General features: G+C 35.6%; 1 protein-coding gene across 1 annotated transcript; it reads right to left on the reverse strand.

The window, feature by feature from the left end:
* Positions 1–945: 945 nt before the first annotated feature.
* Positions 946–8,201, reverse strand: LOC110463387 (monocarboxylate transporter 6-like). Its single transcript, XM_021517929.1, has 5 exons — positions 7,990–8,201; positions 2,877–3,020; positions 2,013–2,258; positions 1,573–1,788; positions 946–1,124 (listed from the first exon to the last, which is right to left on the reverse strand). Exons 1-5 carry the CDS (start codon positions 8,186–8,188, stop codon positions 946–948), a joined length of 984 nt encoding a protein of 327 aa, XP_021373604.1. The 5' UTR covers positions 8,189–8,201.
* Positions 8,202–20,006: the final 11,805 nt, after the last annotated feature.

Here is a 20,006-nt window from a genome sequence, read left to right on the forward strand (position 1 = left end):
ACATGGTCTCACAGATCAATGTAATATATAGTCGGGACATGGTCTCACAGATCAATGTAATATATAGTCGGGACATGGTCTCACAGTCGGAACATGGTCTCACAGTCGGAACATGGTCTCACAGATCAATGTAAGAAATAGTGGGAACATGGTCTCACAGATCAATGTTATATATAGTCGGGACATGGTCTCACAGTCGGAACATGGTCTCACAGATCAATGTAATATATAGTCGGAACATGGTCTCACAGTCGGAACATGGTCTCACAGTCGGAACATGTAATATATAGTGGGAACTCGGTCTCACAGATCAATGTAATATATAGTCGGGACATGGTCTCACAGTCGGAACATTTGTCTCACAGTCGGAACATGGTCTCACAGTCGGAACATGGTCTCAAAGTCGGAACATGGTCTCACAGTCGGAACATGGTCTCATAGTCGGAACATGGTCTCAAAGTCGGAACATGTTCTCACAGTCGGAACATGGTCTCACAATCGGAACATGGTCTCACAGTCGGAACATGGTATCACAGTCGGAACATGGTCTCACAGTCGGAACATGGTCTCACCGATCAATGTAATATATAGTCGGAACATGGTCTCACAGTCGGAACATGGTCTCACAGATTTCCTCTTTAACTACATATGTTGTGCAGTTGTTTGATCGAACTCTGATAGGAGATATTCATGCACACAAATTATTAAAAAAATAAAAGATTTATTCAAACATCTCAAGAAATATGAAATCAGGAAGTATCTATCATAAAATCAAATACGATGCAGAGCTAGATGAAGTACTCGGTAAACAATAGCAGCGCGATATGGCCATTTTGTCAATTTTCTACTCAATATTGTACTTTGTCTATCTATTTGGCGATATGACGAATGTATGCATGCCACATCATAAGATACAAATACGGTTATTAAAAACGTGCGATGAGTTTATTTACCTGTGAAAACTCCTAAAATGACGCCGTACGCAATGAAAAGCCACTTGTCATATATAAACGCACAGCCGATCGTGGAAACACCGCCAATTAGCAATGCGAGAGCCAAAGTCCACATTCGGTTTGTTTGTGCAATTTCTATGATAACACCGACCAAAATTCTACCTAAAATACCTGCAAAAATGAAATCAAGAACAATACACGACTTTTAATTATTTTCTGTTTAGTTTAGTTATATACTTGCATAGCTATGGACAAACAGTCACGAGGCAGGCCGTGATCAGAGGGGTCCAGCGTACCGATATGTAAATGGCTAGCTAGCTTTTCAAAACACCAGTTTCTATAGTTCACAGTACGATATTTGAAACAAACAAAAGGATAAGGTCTTCGACAGATATAATCGTGACGTCTGATAAAGGGCTATTAGCTCCTTTAAATACTGAGGAGCTGTTCCATTAGGTGCCTTGTATTTGTACCAACAAATTTTGTAATGCGACCTGTATCTTATAGGTAACATACGCAAGAACATAACGCGTGAGTGATGTGATATCTCTCGATCAAGTACGAGTTACTATGATGCAGTGTTCAATAATATCCATAATAAGAACACGTTTTTACTCACTGGATACTCCAGTTACGGTGAATAACAGAGCTACATCCGTCGACGATACTCCCTTCTCCTTCGCCAACTCTGGGATCATCACAAAGGGCACAAAGTAGGCCATAGCAGTACAAAACCCCGATAAAGAGAACACCAGGAACGCTTTTGTCTTCAGCACTGCTGTCACTTCTGCTCCGAGTGTCTTATGCTCTGGACTATGGTGATGTTTATGTGATTCTGTTATTAAGACATTTTATAAAATTATTGAATAGGATATTTCAACACCTGTAAGGGAGAATTACCGTATATAACACTGACACCTGTAAGCAGAATTACCGTATATAACACTGATGAACATGTCCTGATTACTGTTCTCAAAAAAGGATATCGATATAATGTGATTAAAGAAACATTTATAGGTCGTTAGTTTAGGACCAAATGACTTAAACCTTCGTACAAACCATTGCTTGTGCGAACGTTAAAAATGATGGCGGCAAAAACGATTCCTTGTATTCCGATACCGGCCAGCAGGAGGAATGTCTGGCGCCAGCCGTAAACCTCCAGCCACATGGTGGTGAGCCAAGGTATCACGATGTTTCCACACGCGCCTCCGCTTGACGCTATCGCTAACGCCATCGAACGACGTTTGTCAAACTTTAGATTCACTGTCACGTTTGCCACCAGGTGCCCCATACCAAAGCCAATACCTGCACCAAGAAAACGCGTTATTTAATTAAGAGAATATTCTAACCATTAACTTCACATGCGTTTTATCAGTTTTCGCAATAATATTCTGTAAACCTTAACAAATTTGCGGTAGCATATGGAAGACCTTATCAAAGGTCTTGTTCAAATGTTTACCACTTTGAGACAGGAAAATTGTGGAATCTTTCGTAGGTTTAATTGAAAAATATATATAAATAATCAAACTAAGGTATGTTGAAATTTCGAAGTAGATATCTTTACTGTTATGTTGGTCACATTGAGGTCGAAAAAGGCTTAACTGCGCCATCATTCTTTATGTTAAGACCCCTGTTACCATTATGTGAAGTTGAATTCTTTTTCTCTATTTTTTTAATCAGTATTCGTATCAATTATATAATGTTCATTTTATGAGCTTAAGAAAAGGGTGATGTGTGCTAAATTCATTTCATCAAAATACAAAACAAAGTTGAACTAAATATAAAAATAGTCTCCAAATACTTAACGTTGTTATGTCTGTACTACGTTAAATTATGTAACAAGTCAGTATGATTTGATTAGAACCAGCAAGTTGACATCGGTCAGTATTTCAATTAGCAGTACTTCCTTGTGATATGACTCACCTGTAATAACGCCATAAGTAAAATACAACCAGTAGAGGGAAGGGACAAAGGCGCTGGCTACCATACCCACACCTATCAGGGCCGAGCCAACCATAGCAACCACTCGGCAACCAAACCGCTTCTCCAATATACCTGCCACAGGCCCTGACAAAGAAATAGTTATGTAGGTAATATTCAAATCACTCTTTCAACTACATTGCATTCAATTCACACTGTTTAACTTAATTGATATCGGTCTCAATTTTTATAACGTGTGATAAAGCATATATAACAGTCCCCAAAAATTGTTCACATTACATAACCATACCTCATCCATTAAACTGCGTGTCTGATTGGATCGTATTGATCACATGACGAGGAAATAAAATGTTTTGCCCTCATGCGCTCGAGTATCCTCTAACATCCTTTATTCGGAGCCTCTAGATAAATGAGTTCGAGGTAGTACACTTGAGTTCCGCCCTCTTGTTACATAATTAATCTGGGGAAAACAATATTTCGCTTTTTTACAAAACTGTGACAGAAATGTTTAAGTGTAACGGAAACGGGTCTGTAATTTATATTTAAGGAGTCTTCATCAATTAATCAAGTCTATACGTAATCGTTGTGTAGTGGTAATTGGACGGATGTGTTCTACGACACAGCTCTTCTTGTTGTTATTCACTACAGTTTACATGATAGATGTATCTGGTGGAGCTTGGTCACTTGTTTAGTTCTTACCCTGTGGACCTGATGTCGCTTCAGTAAAACACGTATACATATTATTTCGATATTTACTTAACAAATCCCAATCTGGTCGAGCTAGGGAGTACTACACCCACAAGTGAAACATTTCAAAGTTCCTTATTAAAAATTATCGAAATATCTGCCAACTAGTAAATTGTTTCTGTTTGGTATTAATTTAAATGTGTTTCTTTTAAATTACGGTTTAGATTATCTACCTTTCTGACATCATCAGTTTCAGGAATACAAAAACATGCCTTATAAATATCCCCCATTTGCAAACCATATGTGATAGGTGCCTCTATCTATGTAAAAAACATGTACATAATGTTAACAATAAAATCATGCGATTTATTTTTTATGCAAGATGCTCATCTGTTGGATACTGTATTTACAATCTCGAAACTCCAGATACAGAACTAAATGGATAGACAGTAACACTGCATTACACAAAGAGCTACGACGAAAAGAAAACAAGAGGTCAATGACCTCGAGGCTATCTGGTACATATCAACGGTAAATGAAAAACTAAACATAAGAAATATGAACGGAAGGTCTGGCCATATCAATTCAGACCTTCAAGCACAGGCTTTTTTAAACTTTGCTTTGTTCAAATGTTTTGACAATATATAGAAATACAAATTGTACATTCTATGAATAAGAAAAAGTGTCATGACCCTTGTGAAAATTTGTTGACAGGAAACATCTGAGTGCTATCCTTTAGTTGAACTGTCATTAGGGACCCGTTAACGTTATTACTTCATTTACTGACACGGTCCAGCACAGCAAACGTTTAATTGTCTCGGCCTCACACAGCAAGCTATACCCCCTTTCTGTATTGTTTACACATTTCAAATGAAAGTATAAAATGGAATACACACAAAGCAATTTTTTGTCAGTATCATTTTACTAGCGTAATAATTAGGCATCATTGAAGTGTTTCTATTATTATTTTTCCATCGCACGGTGATGCCACAGAATAACACACTTGTCAATTAGTCTGCCTCTGTGATAAGAAATAAAACAGTTAGAACACATATTCCGATTTACTTTTTATACCTCATATATCACCATCTGGCGTCACATATTCAATTTCCTTTGTAAACATACCAAACGAGAGAAGAAGTCCGGAGCTAAGGGAGGCAATCCAGATTGTTTCTGCAGCAACAGTACCGAATTGATCTCGTTATTCACTGTACATGACACATAATGACTGAACCATCCCTATAGTTACAAAATGGAGACCAAAACTGCTGATCAGAATGGTTATTTTCGACCAAGGGTACGATCGACAGCAGCGTGTTTCCATGGTGTAGAGTCGTGGAGAGGTCCAGGGTAAACACTAAGTGATGTACATCAGTAACACAGCACTTGTTAGCATGCACGTGTGTTTACGGGTTACAACGTTAGCACACTTGTTAGCATGCACATGTGTTTACGGGTTACAACGTTAGCACACTTGTTAGCATGCACATGTGTTTACGGGTTACAACGTTAGCACACTTGTTAGCATGCACATGTGTTTACGGGTTACAACGTTAGCACACTTGTTAGCATGCACATGTGTTTACGGGTTACAACGTTAGCACACTTGTTAGCATGCACATGTGTTTACGGGTTACAACGTTAGCACACTTGTTAGCATGCACATGTGTTTACGGGTTACAACGTTAGCACACTTGTTAGCATGCACATGTGTTTACGGGTTACAACGTTAGCACACTTGTTAGCATGCACATGTGTTTACGGGTTACAACGTTAGCACACTTGTTAGCATGCACATGTGTTTACGGGTTACAACGTTAGCACACTTGTTAGCATGCACATGTGTTTACGGGTTACAACGTTAGCACACTTGTTAGCATGCACATGTGTTTACGGGTTACAACGTTAGCACACTTGTTAGCATGCACATGTGTTTACGGGTTACAACGTTAGCACACTTGTTAGCATGCACATGTGTTTACGGGTTACAACGTTAGCACACTTGTTAGCATGCACATGTGTTTACGGGTTACAACGTTAGCACACTTGTTAGCATGCACATGTGTTTACGGGTTACAACGTTAGCACACTTGTTAGCATGCACATGTGTTTACGGGTTACAACGTTAGCACACTTGTTAGCATGCACATGTGTTTACGGGTTACAACGTTAGCACACTTGTTAGCATGCACATGTGTTTACGGGTTACAACGTTAGCACACTTGTTAGCATGCACATGTGTTTACGGGTTACAACGTTAGCACACTTGTTAGCATGCACATGTGTTTACGGGTTACAACGTTAGCACACTTGTTAGCATGCACATGTGTTTACGGGTTACAACGTTAGCACACTTGTTAGCATGCACATGTGTTTACGGGTTACAACGTTAGCACACTTGTTAGCATGCACATGTGTATATGGGTTACAACGTTAGCACACTTGTGCATGTACTATCAATCTCACTGTTACATTTCCCTGAACACGTAGAAGGATTAAGTAATTGTAGAGATGATACACAGTCATACTGTGTTCAACGATTTTATTTGAGGCAGAAATGGTTCGCTAAGATAATACTTCGCCTGACTAGTGATATGTTAGCCCCGTGTTTAACCCCTATCAGGGTGTTGGGTGTTGGGGTGTGATATCTATAGTGTGTCCTGATTAGAGTGTTATTTGGTCTGAAAACATTGTTATAACCATGTATATAATGTCGTCCGAAAGATACCCCTTCTCCTATGGCTTGCTCTTAAAGCTGCAGTGCTTAATTTGGGGTGAAAAATACAATTTATTGTTAATGATCACCAATTTTTTTTTCATAGCTTACTTTTTTGAGTGTAAATATCTCGGCGCCTGCAATCTGCTTTACATCGTTATATTTGTCCCATTCCTTGTTTTAATACGCTTACATTTCTCATGAATTATAGAAACGGACAGAAATTGCTGTCCGTTCGACAAATTCATTGATAGATTGTTGTAGCTTTTCCATGTCTTTCCGTGATGATGTTCTGACATTTTGGATTGTATATCACCTTATCCATAATACATTTTGTCCATTCGAAATTTTTTGATAGATTCTTGTAGTGTTTCCTGGCCTTTCTCGGATGATGTTCTGACATTTTGAATTGTAAGTAAAAATAGTTGAATTTAACAGAGTTCCACTTCTTGCTTGTCATTCACCTCATTTATAACAAAAAAAAACAAAAACGATGGGGCCGAGGTCATCGCCCTTGGATACATCACTTGGGACAGGAAGTGTATTAGATCCAATGCATTTTTTAAATATCTTTTGCTCCATACTGACGAGTAGTTTGCCTTAAGTTCCATATTTCTCAAAAAAAAAGTGGCTTCGGCAGGATACTGTTTTTTTCTACCATATTTTTTTCACCAAAAAACTGTTCTATGGCACATATAAGGGTCACATAAGCTATCTCGTAATTTTCCTTATTCGTTGTCTCTCTAGAAAAATGAGCAAAAGATACCATATTAGAGTTCCGAGTAGCTGAAACAGACAGCAACAATGGCGCGGAACACTGATCATCTTTATTGTTTTATTTCGGTACAATTGTAACAATGTTTCACAACGGCTTTTACCTCCACAAACATGATGCACAAAATGTCTTTTCATATTACAGGGACAAAGGATGTAATTAATCATATCCATACAACACTATGGCAGACATGCAGGCGTTTAGCGAAAATGTGTATGGTATATTTACAACGAGTCTCTCCGCTAAATTTATGCCAAGAATTTACCCTTTTTGCTTTGGTTACATACAATGTACATGCATGGGGCAGATGAATTCTGTGTCACAGCTGTTATTAACATTTGATTAATGCGTCTGTTTATCATTTTATAATTCGTTTTAACCTGTACAAGTCATGATATGTAACTCAACTGGGGAGTGTCAATAACAGAGAAATATGTTATGTTTACAAGGTCGCGTGGTTTGTTAAATATTTTGTAGACGTTATGTCGCTCCACTACAACGCCGAAACATAGAATTTGACATTTATTGAACAAATCCTGCCGTGGTCGATCAGTACCACTTAATCAAATGTATACTCAATTGGTTTACATTGAATTTTATCAAACATCTGCATAACATGTTTGCCATTATTTTCCATGCAAGTGTCTCAAAAGGAAGATTTAGATTAGTTTCCTGTCTCATAAAACAGGTAAACAAAAAGCAAAATATATGTAGAAATCCTGTTATTATACAAATGAAAGATGCAACGAAAACAAAAGAACAATATTGTTAATTTCCAGTGTACGTTAAGTTTGCCAGATATGAAAATGATAAAAAGTATTAGTATCTAGCAGTGGTAACATTGACAATAATTCCAAATTTCTGATAACAGCAAACATATAAAATTTGGCAACCCATACACTTTGATATAAACTTACCAAAGGAGAGAAGCAGACCGGAGCTAAGGGAGGCTATCCAGCTTGTTGCAGCAGCACCAGAGTGATATTGATACCGTAATTCACTGTACATGACACCAAACGACGTAACCATCCCTATCGTTACAAAGTGGAGACCAAAACTGCTGACTAGAATAGATACGTTCGACCATGGGTACGATCGACAGCAGCGTGTTTCCATGTTGTTTAGTCGTGGAGAGGTCCAGGGTAAACAGTGTGTGTAGTTAGACACATAATCTACATAAAAATTATATAACACAGCACATGTTATCATGTACGTGTGTGTATGACTCAAAGCGAATACACCCTTGTGTAATAGTACCTATCTCACTTGAACCTTTTCCGTAAACAAATGGATCGAAAAGGTATGACACTGTGCTACTGTGTCCGAGGGTAGCTTTAGGCTGAAATGATTCGCATGAGTTACGAACAATAACACTGATTATATAAATACAAATAGCAAAGTGGTTCACAATTTAGTTTGTTGGAATTAACTTCATTTGACTAGTAATATATTAGTCCCAGGTTAGACTCCTAACGGAGGGACAAGGAAAATGTAACCCCAGTTACAATGACGCTCACGTATAAGAGGGAATCCAGGTTCTATGTAAAAATAATGTCTAAAAATTCGTTGGACGGACAGTACATTTGTATGACACAGTGGACAAAGTTACCTTAGTAAAACAAATAGAACGGGATATTGCCGCTTAATTTCTCTTCAAAGACGAAAAACTTCTTGGGTGTTCGATGAACCCTTAATTATCAACCTTGTATACCAAATTGTGAATTCCAATTGCCCACTCACAGTTTATGGTTATTATTGATATCATGTACAATCATTATACCTGATAGACTATGTAACGGTAGCATAGTATCTACAAGCATATACAGTTTAAAATATAAATATTTCAAAAATGTCCATGGACCAATGAACATCACTAGAATGTCTCACGGCTATGTTTTGCTTTTTATGTGTTTGACCTCCGACGGTAAACCCACGATGTCAAAATTCTGTTTGACTTTTCCGTTGGTTATTGAAGCGTTTTGACAGAGTGTGCTGCTGCCACTTCATTAAACCGTTCCACACATTGATGACTCTGTTAGAGAACTCGGTTGTTACTGGTGTGGAGTCGAGTGACTTTTATTTACTATTGCAGACTTTAATTGTTTTCCCCTAGTTGCTACATAAGCTGGACCAGTTGATGTACTCTCGTCGATATCGTGGTGTGGGTATATAGTCCTAAAACATTTAAACGGTCGTGGTTAGACTTTGTTTGCGGTGTCGGCATCCGTTAATTACTCTGCTATGCACTCTGTCAATTGCCCGTTTGTCTTGTGTGTAGATTGATGATCAGGTCATTTTCTGATTGTTTTCGTATACTCCATGGGGTTTGACTGGGTTTTTAAACGATCCAGTAATGCAAATATTTGAAATATAAGAAGAATAAGTTGTTTTGTATATAAAGCTTCAGCTTTATTTGACTCAAAAGAAATGTTAGCGTTGATGATAATTCCTTTTGATTGTTGTTATTTTGTCATCTGTAATCATTCTTTAATTTCTTGTTTTGGCACTATTCCCCATTTCTAAAATTGCCTGCACTTTTCTGTATTCGCAAAAATGGCGTCCCATACCCATGAACTAGAGCAGAGCACTACGTAGTCCGAATTATTCTGACGTTTTATCGACTTTTTTCATATCGGTCTGTCGTCGATTAACGTCAGAACTCCGTCCCTCTATAATATGCGGGAAATATGCGACCCGCGCCCGGAGCGCACTTCAAACTGATATTTTAGAAACAAATCGTCACTTTCACACACATATCGCACATGGATCGAAAGATCTATTCTTTATGCACTAGGTGGTATCAATAAGATGTTTCAAAGACCATTACGAAAAGCATTTTCCAACGTTTTCTTTACCAACCCAGGTTTTTTATGGAAATTAGGCCATGAGAAATGTCACATGACTTGACGAGATCTCGCGTTACCGAATGTATTTCCCAACGTTATGACGTAAGCCGGCGATATTTTAGTCACGTGGCATTGGAAGGCGGGGCTATCAAAAACCTAGAGTAAAACAGAGTAAGTTTGAAAAAATATGTTTTTAGTGATTGTATTAGTTGTTTGAGGCATGTTATGTATGTTCATCTTGTTCATAAAGAATAGATCTTTATGAAGACACTGAGAGTTTAGTGAAGTCTTTTCTCTATCATGAACTTGAAATTGAGGACATTGAATTTGGAAACGTCCACAGATTCGGTAAGAGGAAAAAAGGAAGCCCCCGTCCTATTGTAGCGCGGTTTATATATCAACGCCAACACCAACTGGTATTATCATTGACACACAGGTTACAGGGAACTCGGTACAGCATAAATGAACAGTTTCCTGCGGCGGTTGAAGAGGTCAGCAAAAAGCTGTATCCAGTAGCGAAACGTATGAGGAGAGAGCGGCACAAAGTAAAATTTGTGAGGGATAGAATGTATTTTAGATCCAGTAATGCAAATATTTGAAATATGAAGCTTCAGCCTTATTTGACTCAAAAGAAATGTTAGCGTTGATGATAATTCCTTTTGATTGTAGTTATTTTGTCATCTGTAGACATTCTTTAATTTCTTGTTTTGGCACTTTTCCCCATTTCTAAAATTGCCTGCACTTTTCTGTATCCAGTAGCGAAACGTATGGGGAGAGAGCGGCACAAAGTAAAATTTGTGAGGGATAGAATGTATGTAGATGGCGTTCTTTATACTGGACCTGGGGTCGACACATCGGTTAACAAAGGTAACCAACCGGTTGGTGATACTATAACGACTCATCGTGGCGGTAGGCCTGCAAAACGCTTGCATCAACTTTCAACGCCAGTATCTGCATTCGGTGAATCTGCTGATATCACGACATCTAATAGATATCAGCCTTTAGCATCCCCTAGTGGTAGTTGGATGGGAGCGTGGGGGCAACGTGCGCCTCCTGATACCGAAGACAGAGGAACTGGACCGGGAACTGCTCAAAGACTTAATGAACATATTGACGTCATTCCGCCTCAGCATCCCCTTATTGCAGCATCACAGGTGTCAGTCTCTCAACAGGAAACCCATGTGAAAAAGGTCGTATAGGGGTCCCTTGGTTGGAAGATAGTTTCGAATATTTTCCACCAGTTATTAGATCCAAGTGTAAGGGTGGAGGTTTTGTATGCTTATATAAAACATGGCTACGTCAATTTATATCTATGGAAACTGTGGAATTGGATAGTATTATGTGGATTAGAATTGACGGTAAACTTTTTCCAGATAATAGAAATGTTTATATGGCTTTAACATATATACCCCCTGAGAGATCAGTGTTTTACGGTGCTTACGATGAGGACATATTTCAGGTATTGGAGAACGGTATAGGTCGTTATCGTAGTAAAGGTCATGCATTTGTAATTGATGATCTGAATAGTCGGACAGGGGTCGAACCAGATTTTATAACTTTTGATGCTTTACATGATCGCTTACATCGTCAAATTGACGGTTTTATTTTTTATCATGAGGAACTGCCTATTTCCAAGCGAAAATCTGAGGATGATCGACTGAATACTTTTGGGCGTAATCTCATACGATTATGTAAATGGACTGGTTTAAAAATTGTCAATGGTCGGACTACAGGAGACAATGAGGGTAAAATAACATTTTGTAATACAAACGGTACCAGTGTGATCGATTATGTGATTACCGATAGGTTGTCGATGTGTAATGATAAACATTTTGAAGTAAGTTATTTTAACAAATTTTCTGATCATGCTCCAATATTTGTTTCATTAAACTGTCACAAGACAGAAAACAGAGGTTGTAAATGTTGTTCTGACGAGAATATGATTCTACTGTGTCGAACGTAGTGTGGTCTGATGAAGCAAAAGACAAGATATATTTTTGACAATAGAATTTTGATTGAGAGCTCTATCGATCAGCTATTTAACACAAAAGAAAGTATTGATGCGTGTTTGGAACATTTTGTAAAATGAACACGTACTTTGTTTGACAAGTTTTGCTTACGTAAGCGAAAAGTATTGAATTGTTCATGTACCTGTCATTATGTAAATGTCACTAAGAAAGAACCAGATAAACCATGGTTCGATATTAACTGAAACAGATTATATAACAATTATAGAATTGCTTTATCCATTTTTGATAGAGACCGATCATTGGTAAACAGGGCAAGTCTCTCTGAGGCTAAAAAACGCTATAAAGTTTGTGAGGCGAAGTTAAAGCGCGCCTATTTACGAACGGAAGGAAATACGAAGGACGTGTTAAAACGTAATAATCCGTAAGTATTTTATCGATTTTTTTTCTAAACAGAAGGTATGTGGCACTGGTGATTTATTATTAAATGATTTTTTTCAAAATTTTAAAGATCTCGCTGGGGAACCATACTCTTCGGATCATGATAATAGCTTGAATGGTAAAAATACCGATTGTGTGTTTCCTGAACTAGATCTGGATTTTAGGCTTGATGAAATACTTGTTGTAATTAAGAGTCTGTCTAAAGATAAATCAGCAGGTATAGATATGATAATGAATATTTGATTCAATATAAAGATATTTTTGCACCAGTTCTGCTTAAGTTGTTTAATAATATGTTGAAAGTAGAATATTTCCCTCAAGCTTGGGGACGGGGTGTAATTATTCCTTTGTATAAAAAGGGAGATAAAAACAATGTTAATAATTATAGGAGAATTACCCTTATTAGTCATGTAGCTAAATTATTTACTAGTCTATTAAATAAAAGATTGCTAAATGGAGCGAACCGGAGTGTGTGGTAACAGGTGCCCAATTTGGGTTTAAGCCTGGTCTTGGTACACGTGATGCAATATTTGCATTACATAGTTTAATTAAAAATACTTTATAACAAAATAAAAGGCTTTATTGTGCATGTGTTGATTATAGTAAAGCTTTTGGTTGTGTTATTTATGACAAACTTAAAATATGGAGAAGTGGAATTAGGGGTAGATTGCTGAATGTAATTAAGTCAATTTATGAAAATGTAAAAGCTTGTACAAAATTAAGCGGGAAATTTTCTGCTATGTTCGATATACATGTAGGACTTTTACAAGGGGAGGCTTTATCGCCCATGTTGTTTTCTTTATTTGTTAATGATATGGAAAGCGTTCTTATTAATTCTAATTGCCAGAGTTATCAATTACAACTATTAAATCTATTTCTTATAATGTATGCTGATGACACAGTTTTATTTTCAGAAGATATTAACGATCTTCAAAATATGTTAGATTGTTTACCAGATTATACTGAAAAATGGAGCTTAACGCTTAACAGTGAAAAAACCAAAATAGTTATTTTTAGAAAAAGCAAACGGATATTATCTAATGAAAAATGAAAATTTAATGAAAGGACCATAGAGGTCGTAGATCAGTTTTGTTATTTAGGATTAGTCTTTAATTATAACGGAAGGTTTACAGTGGCTCAGAATACTTAAGCATCTCAAGGAAGGAAAGCTTATTATCTTTTGAAGAATAGAATAAAAGATTATATGCTAAATACTGAAACTAAGATATCACTATTTGACACTTATGTAACATGTATACTTAATTAGGGTTGTGAGGTGTGGGGTCATTATCCAGCACCAAAAATTGAAAATGTTCACCTTCTTTTTCTGAAAGTAGTATTGAATGTAAAGAAAACCGTTAATAGTTCTATGGTGTATTTTGAAACGGGCAGATATTCATTACATGTACAGCGTAAAATTGCAATCATAAAATATTGGTTAAAATTGATAAAAACTAACAATTGTGTTTTAAAATCATGTTATGATGCTTTATTTGAATTACATATCAGAAAGTCAAATTGTAAATAAAACTGGATTTATCAAGTTGAAAATGATTTATGTAGAATTGGTTTTAACCATATTTGGATTGCTCAAAATGTACAAAATGAAAGGCAGTTTTTGGAATTGTATTATCAACGCTTGCATGATATATTCATTCAAGAATTACGTAGTGCATTTTGATAAATCTTCAAAATGCTACTTATATAAACATCTTGTTGATAATTTTCAAATTCAATTTTACCTAACAAAGACCTTAACTTCTAGTATCAAAAATCATTGAGTAAATATCGCATGCAAGCACACTGTCTTAATATTGAGTCAAGACGTTACAATGCCGTCCCAAGAGGCCAAAGAATATGTACTGTCTGTAACAAAAATGAGGTAGAAGATGAGATGCATTTTATACTACTTTGTCCAGTTTATTCTGATCTAAGAAATACATATTTAAAACAATATTATTATCGACATCCTAGTTTCTATAAATTAATTGAATTATTTTCATGTAAAAATGTCAAAACTTTAAGTAAACTTGGTAAATATTTATTGCATGCAACTGCCAAAAGAAAAGCCCTTGTGGGTCAGTAAAAATCTATATGTTAAATGTGAACCATGAATTATCCTCCGCCATCTTGTATATTGTCCTTTATTATGAACCATGTGTGATGTAACTGTATAACCTATATCCTGTATTGCATTTGGTAAATAAAAAAAACTTGAAACTTGTATTCAATTTCACGGTCATCTCGTGCGTCCACTCACAAGTTTTATTGCTGTTTTGTTGTGCATTTCCCTGTCTTCCTATGATGATTTTCTGACATGTAATTGTGAACCCTATGACAAAAAAAAACCCAGTCGTTTCTGGCATGTCATTTACATCCAGTATAAAAAGTGGTGTCGAATATTGCACAATTGGTTAGGAAGTCGTTAATCCAACCGAGTAGTTTGACGGTAGTTTCATATTTCATTAATAACAAGCAGCATCGGCGGGATATTGTTTACAACATTTGCAGATCAAGAGGTTTCTTATAATATTTTTTCACCAAAAAATCTTGTTTGTGTTTTCTACGGAACATATAAATGTCACAGAAGCTATCTCCTCATATTTCTTTATTCGGTGGCTCTCTAGGAAAATAAGCAAAAGCGACCATATATGAGTTCCGAGTAGCTGAAACAGACAGCAACAATGGCACGGAAAACTGATCATCTTTATTGCTTTATTTCGGTACAGTTTTTAATAATGTTTTACACCAGCTTTTACCTCCAGGAAAAACATGATGCACAAAATGTGTTTTCATACCACAGGGAGACTGGATGTAAAACACCATATCCACACAACACTATGACAGACATGTAGGTGTTTAACAAAAATGTGAATGATCAATTTCAACATATTTCATTGACAAAAGAAGTCAACATGATTAGACATCATGCATTGTCTATATAAGTCCTCTCCTTACAGCTACATCAGTGGTGAACACATTGTTTACATATATTAAAGACATTTACATTGTAGATGCACAAAGGGTAAGTAACTCCTCCAAATGAGATTATGTAATAGTAATGGGTAAAGATAGTTACCCGTTTAATAAAGGACTAGTAATGGACAAGTTTTTGCAAAAACGTTTTATTTAACTTAGTTATAGTTACACTTTTTTTGTATATATTATGAAAATATTCAACATATATATATATATGGTAGATTTAGCTTTATCTCCCAAAAAGAAAAAGACCATACAAAGTCCATATGTCGCATATTGAGCATCCACTAACGTTTACAATGAAAAAAATAAACAGACATTCAAATTCCTACAAGATATATATATCATTCGTGTATTCAGCTATATCATAGGAGCAGAACCAGGAAAACATACATGTGTTTAAATTGAATTAAATTTAGTAAAATTAAGTTATGCTAAATGTGTATGTTATATTTACAACGAGTCTCTTCCTATTAGTTAATGCCAATAATTCATCCTTTTAGCTTTGAACGGGGCGGATGTCTTTTTTGTGTCACAGCTGTTATTTGCATTTGATTAATGCGGCTGTTTATAATCTTATAACTCGTTTTAAACTAAACAAGTCATCATATATAATTCAACTGGGAAGTGCCAATATTGCTTCAGCATAACTCCTAGAAATAGTATTTGACATTTATTTAACAAATCCTGGCCTGTTCAGACAAAGAAGTGTCACTTAATCAAATGTATACTCAATTGGTCGACAATGGATTTTATCAAAACATCTGCATAACTTGTTTGCCATAACTGTCCATGCAATCGTTTGATTTAAAAGAAGGTTTAGATGAAATTCCTGTCTCATAAGACAGAAAAACAAAAAGCAAAATCAATATAAAAAACGCATTAGAAAAACCTACTCTCTATTTTTGTATAGTAATAGTATAATAAGCGCATGGTGTCAACGTGATGTAACATAGGATTTGTATTTTATGCAAAATGTTTATCTTGGTTAATTACCAGAATAACAGATACAACGCAAACAAATAGAACAGTTTTGTTAAGGTCCACACCACATTCAGTACTAGCTGTTTAGCAGATGGAATTTACTAGTGGAGCGACACATGAAGGGGTGTCACAGATGGAATGAAGTGTAGGGGGCAATAACTCTGTTTAAACACGGGTAAAACATCTATTAAACATGATATTGAAGAAATTGTTTGAGTGTTTTAACAAATTTGACCCATTTGACCTTGAATAAGGGTCAAGGGCATTTCCTTTTGCAAAATTTGTCTGGTATAATGCTGCTGTAAAGGCAAAGAAAAAGAAATGGACAAAATTTACCTTCGGACCAGGTGAACTAACAAGAGTAGCGTAGGGCGGAACAATATACGCCCGTCGAATGCCATATAGTGTTATATATTAACTTGCATTAAAATAAGATTTGCATCACCTTAAGAGTGGCTAGCTAGCTATATATAGCATGCTATAACTCTCACCTTTCACTACAAAGTCAATGTTCGATTTTCTTTACTTAATCAAAAGCTTAGTCTCCAACTCATTATATTAACACAACTTGATATCATAATTATGAAGCCTACCAAGTTTCGAAGAAATTGATAGAAAACTGAAGATCTCCGGACAAGATTCAAGTACTAGAAATAAACAAAGGGCAATAAATTCTGCAAAAATAGTCGAATCAAATTTTTGTTCAAAGAAACATAACTATATATCATGACTATATAACGATTTCCAAGTTTCAAAGAAATCGTTCAAAAAATGTAGGAGATCGCCGGATAAAAATCAAATACTGAAATAAACAAAGGGTAATAACTTTTGCAAAAATTGTCAAATCAAAATTCTTTTCGGGGAAACACAGCTTCATATCATGAATATAAATTAATGTATACCAAGTTTCAAAGAGATCGGTCCATAAATGTAGGAGGAGACGGTCAATGCCGGTCGGACGATAATGCTCCCGTCAAATTTGACCGGCGTATAAAAATGGGATCAGTGGACAGTTTCTTATGATCATTGCTACATATCTGTATTACCAGGGTGGACACAGATGACTGTGATGTCATATACATGACATTTTGAAATTTTAGATGTTATGTCAATGTTTATCTATTTGAGAATTAGTGTCTGTTACTAAAAACAAATATAAGCTGAAGTTTGGATTGGATTTCTGTTGTTTATTATCACTGTGTAGGACTGACACCGGATATAGCTAGTACCGAAGCGGGCATGGACGCTAGGCGCAGACAAGCCACATGATGTTTTCCGATATTTCTGGTATTTTCTAGTAGCGTAGAGAAAAATAAAGAAGCACAACAGTTATACAATAAGCAATGGTTTATGTGATGCAGATGATTTGTAAACTATTTCATGCGATCTGAAGATATTGGTAAGAAATGACTACAAAGTACCGGTACAAAAACATTTAAAAAGAAAGAATATGAGAAAACTATTAAAGTATGACATATACAATGATAAAACGGACGTTACTGGCATATGTAAATGATACCGGTATAAACATATAATGGTCATATGTCTAAATGTAGTCATTACAATGTAATTGACTTAAATGTTTCTTCGTCTGTGTACGGCGAATAGTTGTTCATACATTTTCAAGTGTACGGCAGCTAGTGTGTTAACAGTACGGCGAATAGCTATACTAACATAACAATGTTTAGAGTGAGCATTTGTACTAGCTATGTTTTTATGTTGTTATACCATTGCAGTAACATACCAATGGTGTTGATTTGTAACACTTTTGAATGATATCGTAAGGGAAGGGGTTAAGAATGTCGGAAGTCTAATGAATGTCGAGTTAAATAATGATAAGGAATACCCATTTTGCACATGCTATAACACAACTTAAGCTGTGACCTTGACAAGAGCGGTGGAGAGTTTGAACTTTAGCTGTGACCTTGGCAACAGCAATTGAGTGTTGGAACTTTAGCTATGTCCTTGACAATAGCGGTGGAGAGTTGGACCTTAGGCAGAAGGTGACATACTCTTTCCCTGTCACAACGTTATTATACAAGGGGGAGGGGTTACACAAGAATTCGTAAGGGTGATGTAGAGAAAATCTTTCAAAGAATTACACGATAGTTAAGTTTATATATCCTCAATTTATTCAGTTATTTGTAAACAGCAAGTGGTAAAGGCAATACATACATCTGAAAGTGTTAAATATATATACCTTTATAATTAACAGGCAATGGGAAAGGTCTGTTTCATTCCTACTCAAGATTTCAAAGTCTATTCTAACTTTATTTACATCAACTTTGAATAGGCACTGTTAAATTATGGTCCGACAATTTTACTGATGAGCCGACACCTACGTCCGATGAGGATCCTCCAGTACTAGTGATTACAAATACGTCGATAAATTTTTAACATGGTCGCAGGGAAAAAGAACGGTTGAACTTGCAATGTTATCTGAATACCTGGACCAGAAAGGTTGTAAGGAATGCGGTACTAGGCTACGGTTGTGCAATACCCCAACAGGAGAGACATTTTGACCTGGGAAGTATTTTATACATCACAATAGTCAGGATTATATTCTATATTTGTTATTACATGTATCACTGACTTAGATAACATTTAATCTAATTCTGTGCATGTATATACCCAAAAGGCCTGTATTTCAAGTTCATCTTTTTATATTACATACAACAGTATTATTTCTACAATGTGATATTTTTATACCACAATATTGTATGTTGTTGTTTGTACATAATGTAAAAATATTATTGTTGTATAGTCTGGTATTTGTTAAACCACAATATATGTTGTTATCTGTATATAATGACACAGTTTATTATTGCTATATAGTTTGATATTTTTTATATCACAATATGGTATGTTGTTATCTGTACATAATGTGAAAGTTTATTATTGTTTTGTTCAGAATGTAAATAGTTTATTGTTGTTGTATATAGTGTGATTTTTTATATCACAACATGGGATGTTATTTGCACATGATGTAGAAATGCATTGTTGTTGTGTAAAGTATGTGAAACTTTTTTATTGTTGTTCATTGTGACATTTTTGCTATGACACAGTAAAGTACATTGTTTGTTTGTTATCATGTTATTCATACACACTGTGCAATTTTGTTTTATATTGGTTATTACATTTGAAGTAATTTTAATGGTTGGTAATGCCTACTGTATTATATTCGTATATAAAAAGTGCTATATTGTATGTTGTAAATTGTTTGACTTTTTGGGATTTAGAATTATTATTGGTACAAATGTAAGAGTTGTCTCTCTTTTTTGTTTAGTTTTATAAGTAAGTCCGCAACATAATTATTTTTGTCACCTACATTTTCTTTTCGTTGTCCTAGACGTGTTGCATTGGCACTCGGAATTTTATTGATTCATTTAACGGGCATTTTTGTTTGTTTTGGTATTATTGTTAGAAAATTACTGTTTTTTTGTGTTTTGTTCATCAATACAATGTATTGACATTGTTATTATTTTTATTTCTAATAAACCATTGTTGCATCAAATAAAATGTTTTTGTTTCATTTTGTTCCATTGAAAAAAAAATCGAAAAATAAATTGAAATCTCATATTAAAAAATATCCCAAAAAATCTGAAGAAACAAGGAAAGGTATGTCAATTGATCAGAAATTATTTGGTTATGCAATAGCGATGCCGTAGAAAGAAAAAAAATGCCTCATTACATTTTTAGGCGGAGGGACGGGGATCC

Source organism: Mizuhopecten yessoensis, unplaced genomic scaffold, assembly GCF_002113885.1.
Source record: "Mizuhopecten yessoensis strain PY_sf001 unplaced genomic scaffold, ASM211388v2 scaffold10899, whole genome shotgun sequence".
Classification (NCBI taxonomy): Eukaryota; Metazoa; Mollusca; class Bivalvia; order Pectinida; family Pectinidae; genus Mizuhopecten; species Mizuhopecten yessoensis.

What these genes read in the sequence shown, in the direction of transcription:
- LOC110463387 (XM_021517929.1), bottom strand. Translation starts at nt 8,188, where the DNA reads ATGGAAACACGCTGCTGTCGATCGTACCCATGGTCGAACGTATCTATT. An exon ending in TAACGTTCGCACAAGCAATG is followed by an intron (nt 1,789 to 2,012) that starts GTTTGTACGAAG and finishes TCTTAATAACAG; the next exon opens with AATCACATAAACATCACCAT. An exon ending in CACCGTAACTGGAGTATCCA is followed by an intron (nt 1,125 to 1,572) that starts GTGAGTAAAAAC and finishes TCATTTTTGCAG; the next exon opens with GTATTTTAGGTAGAATTTTG.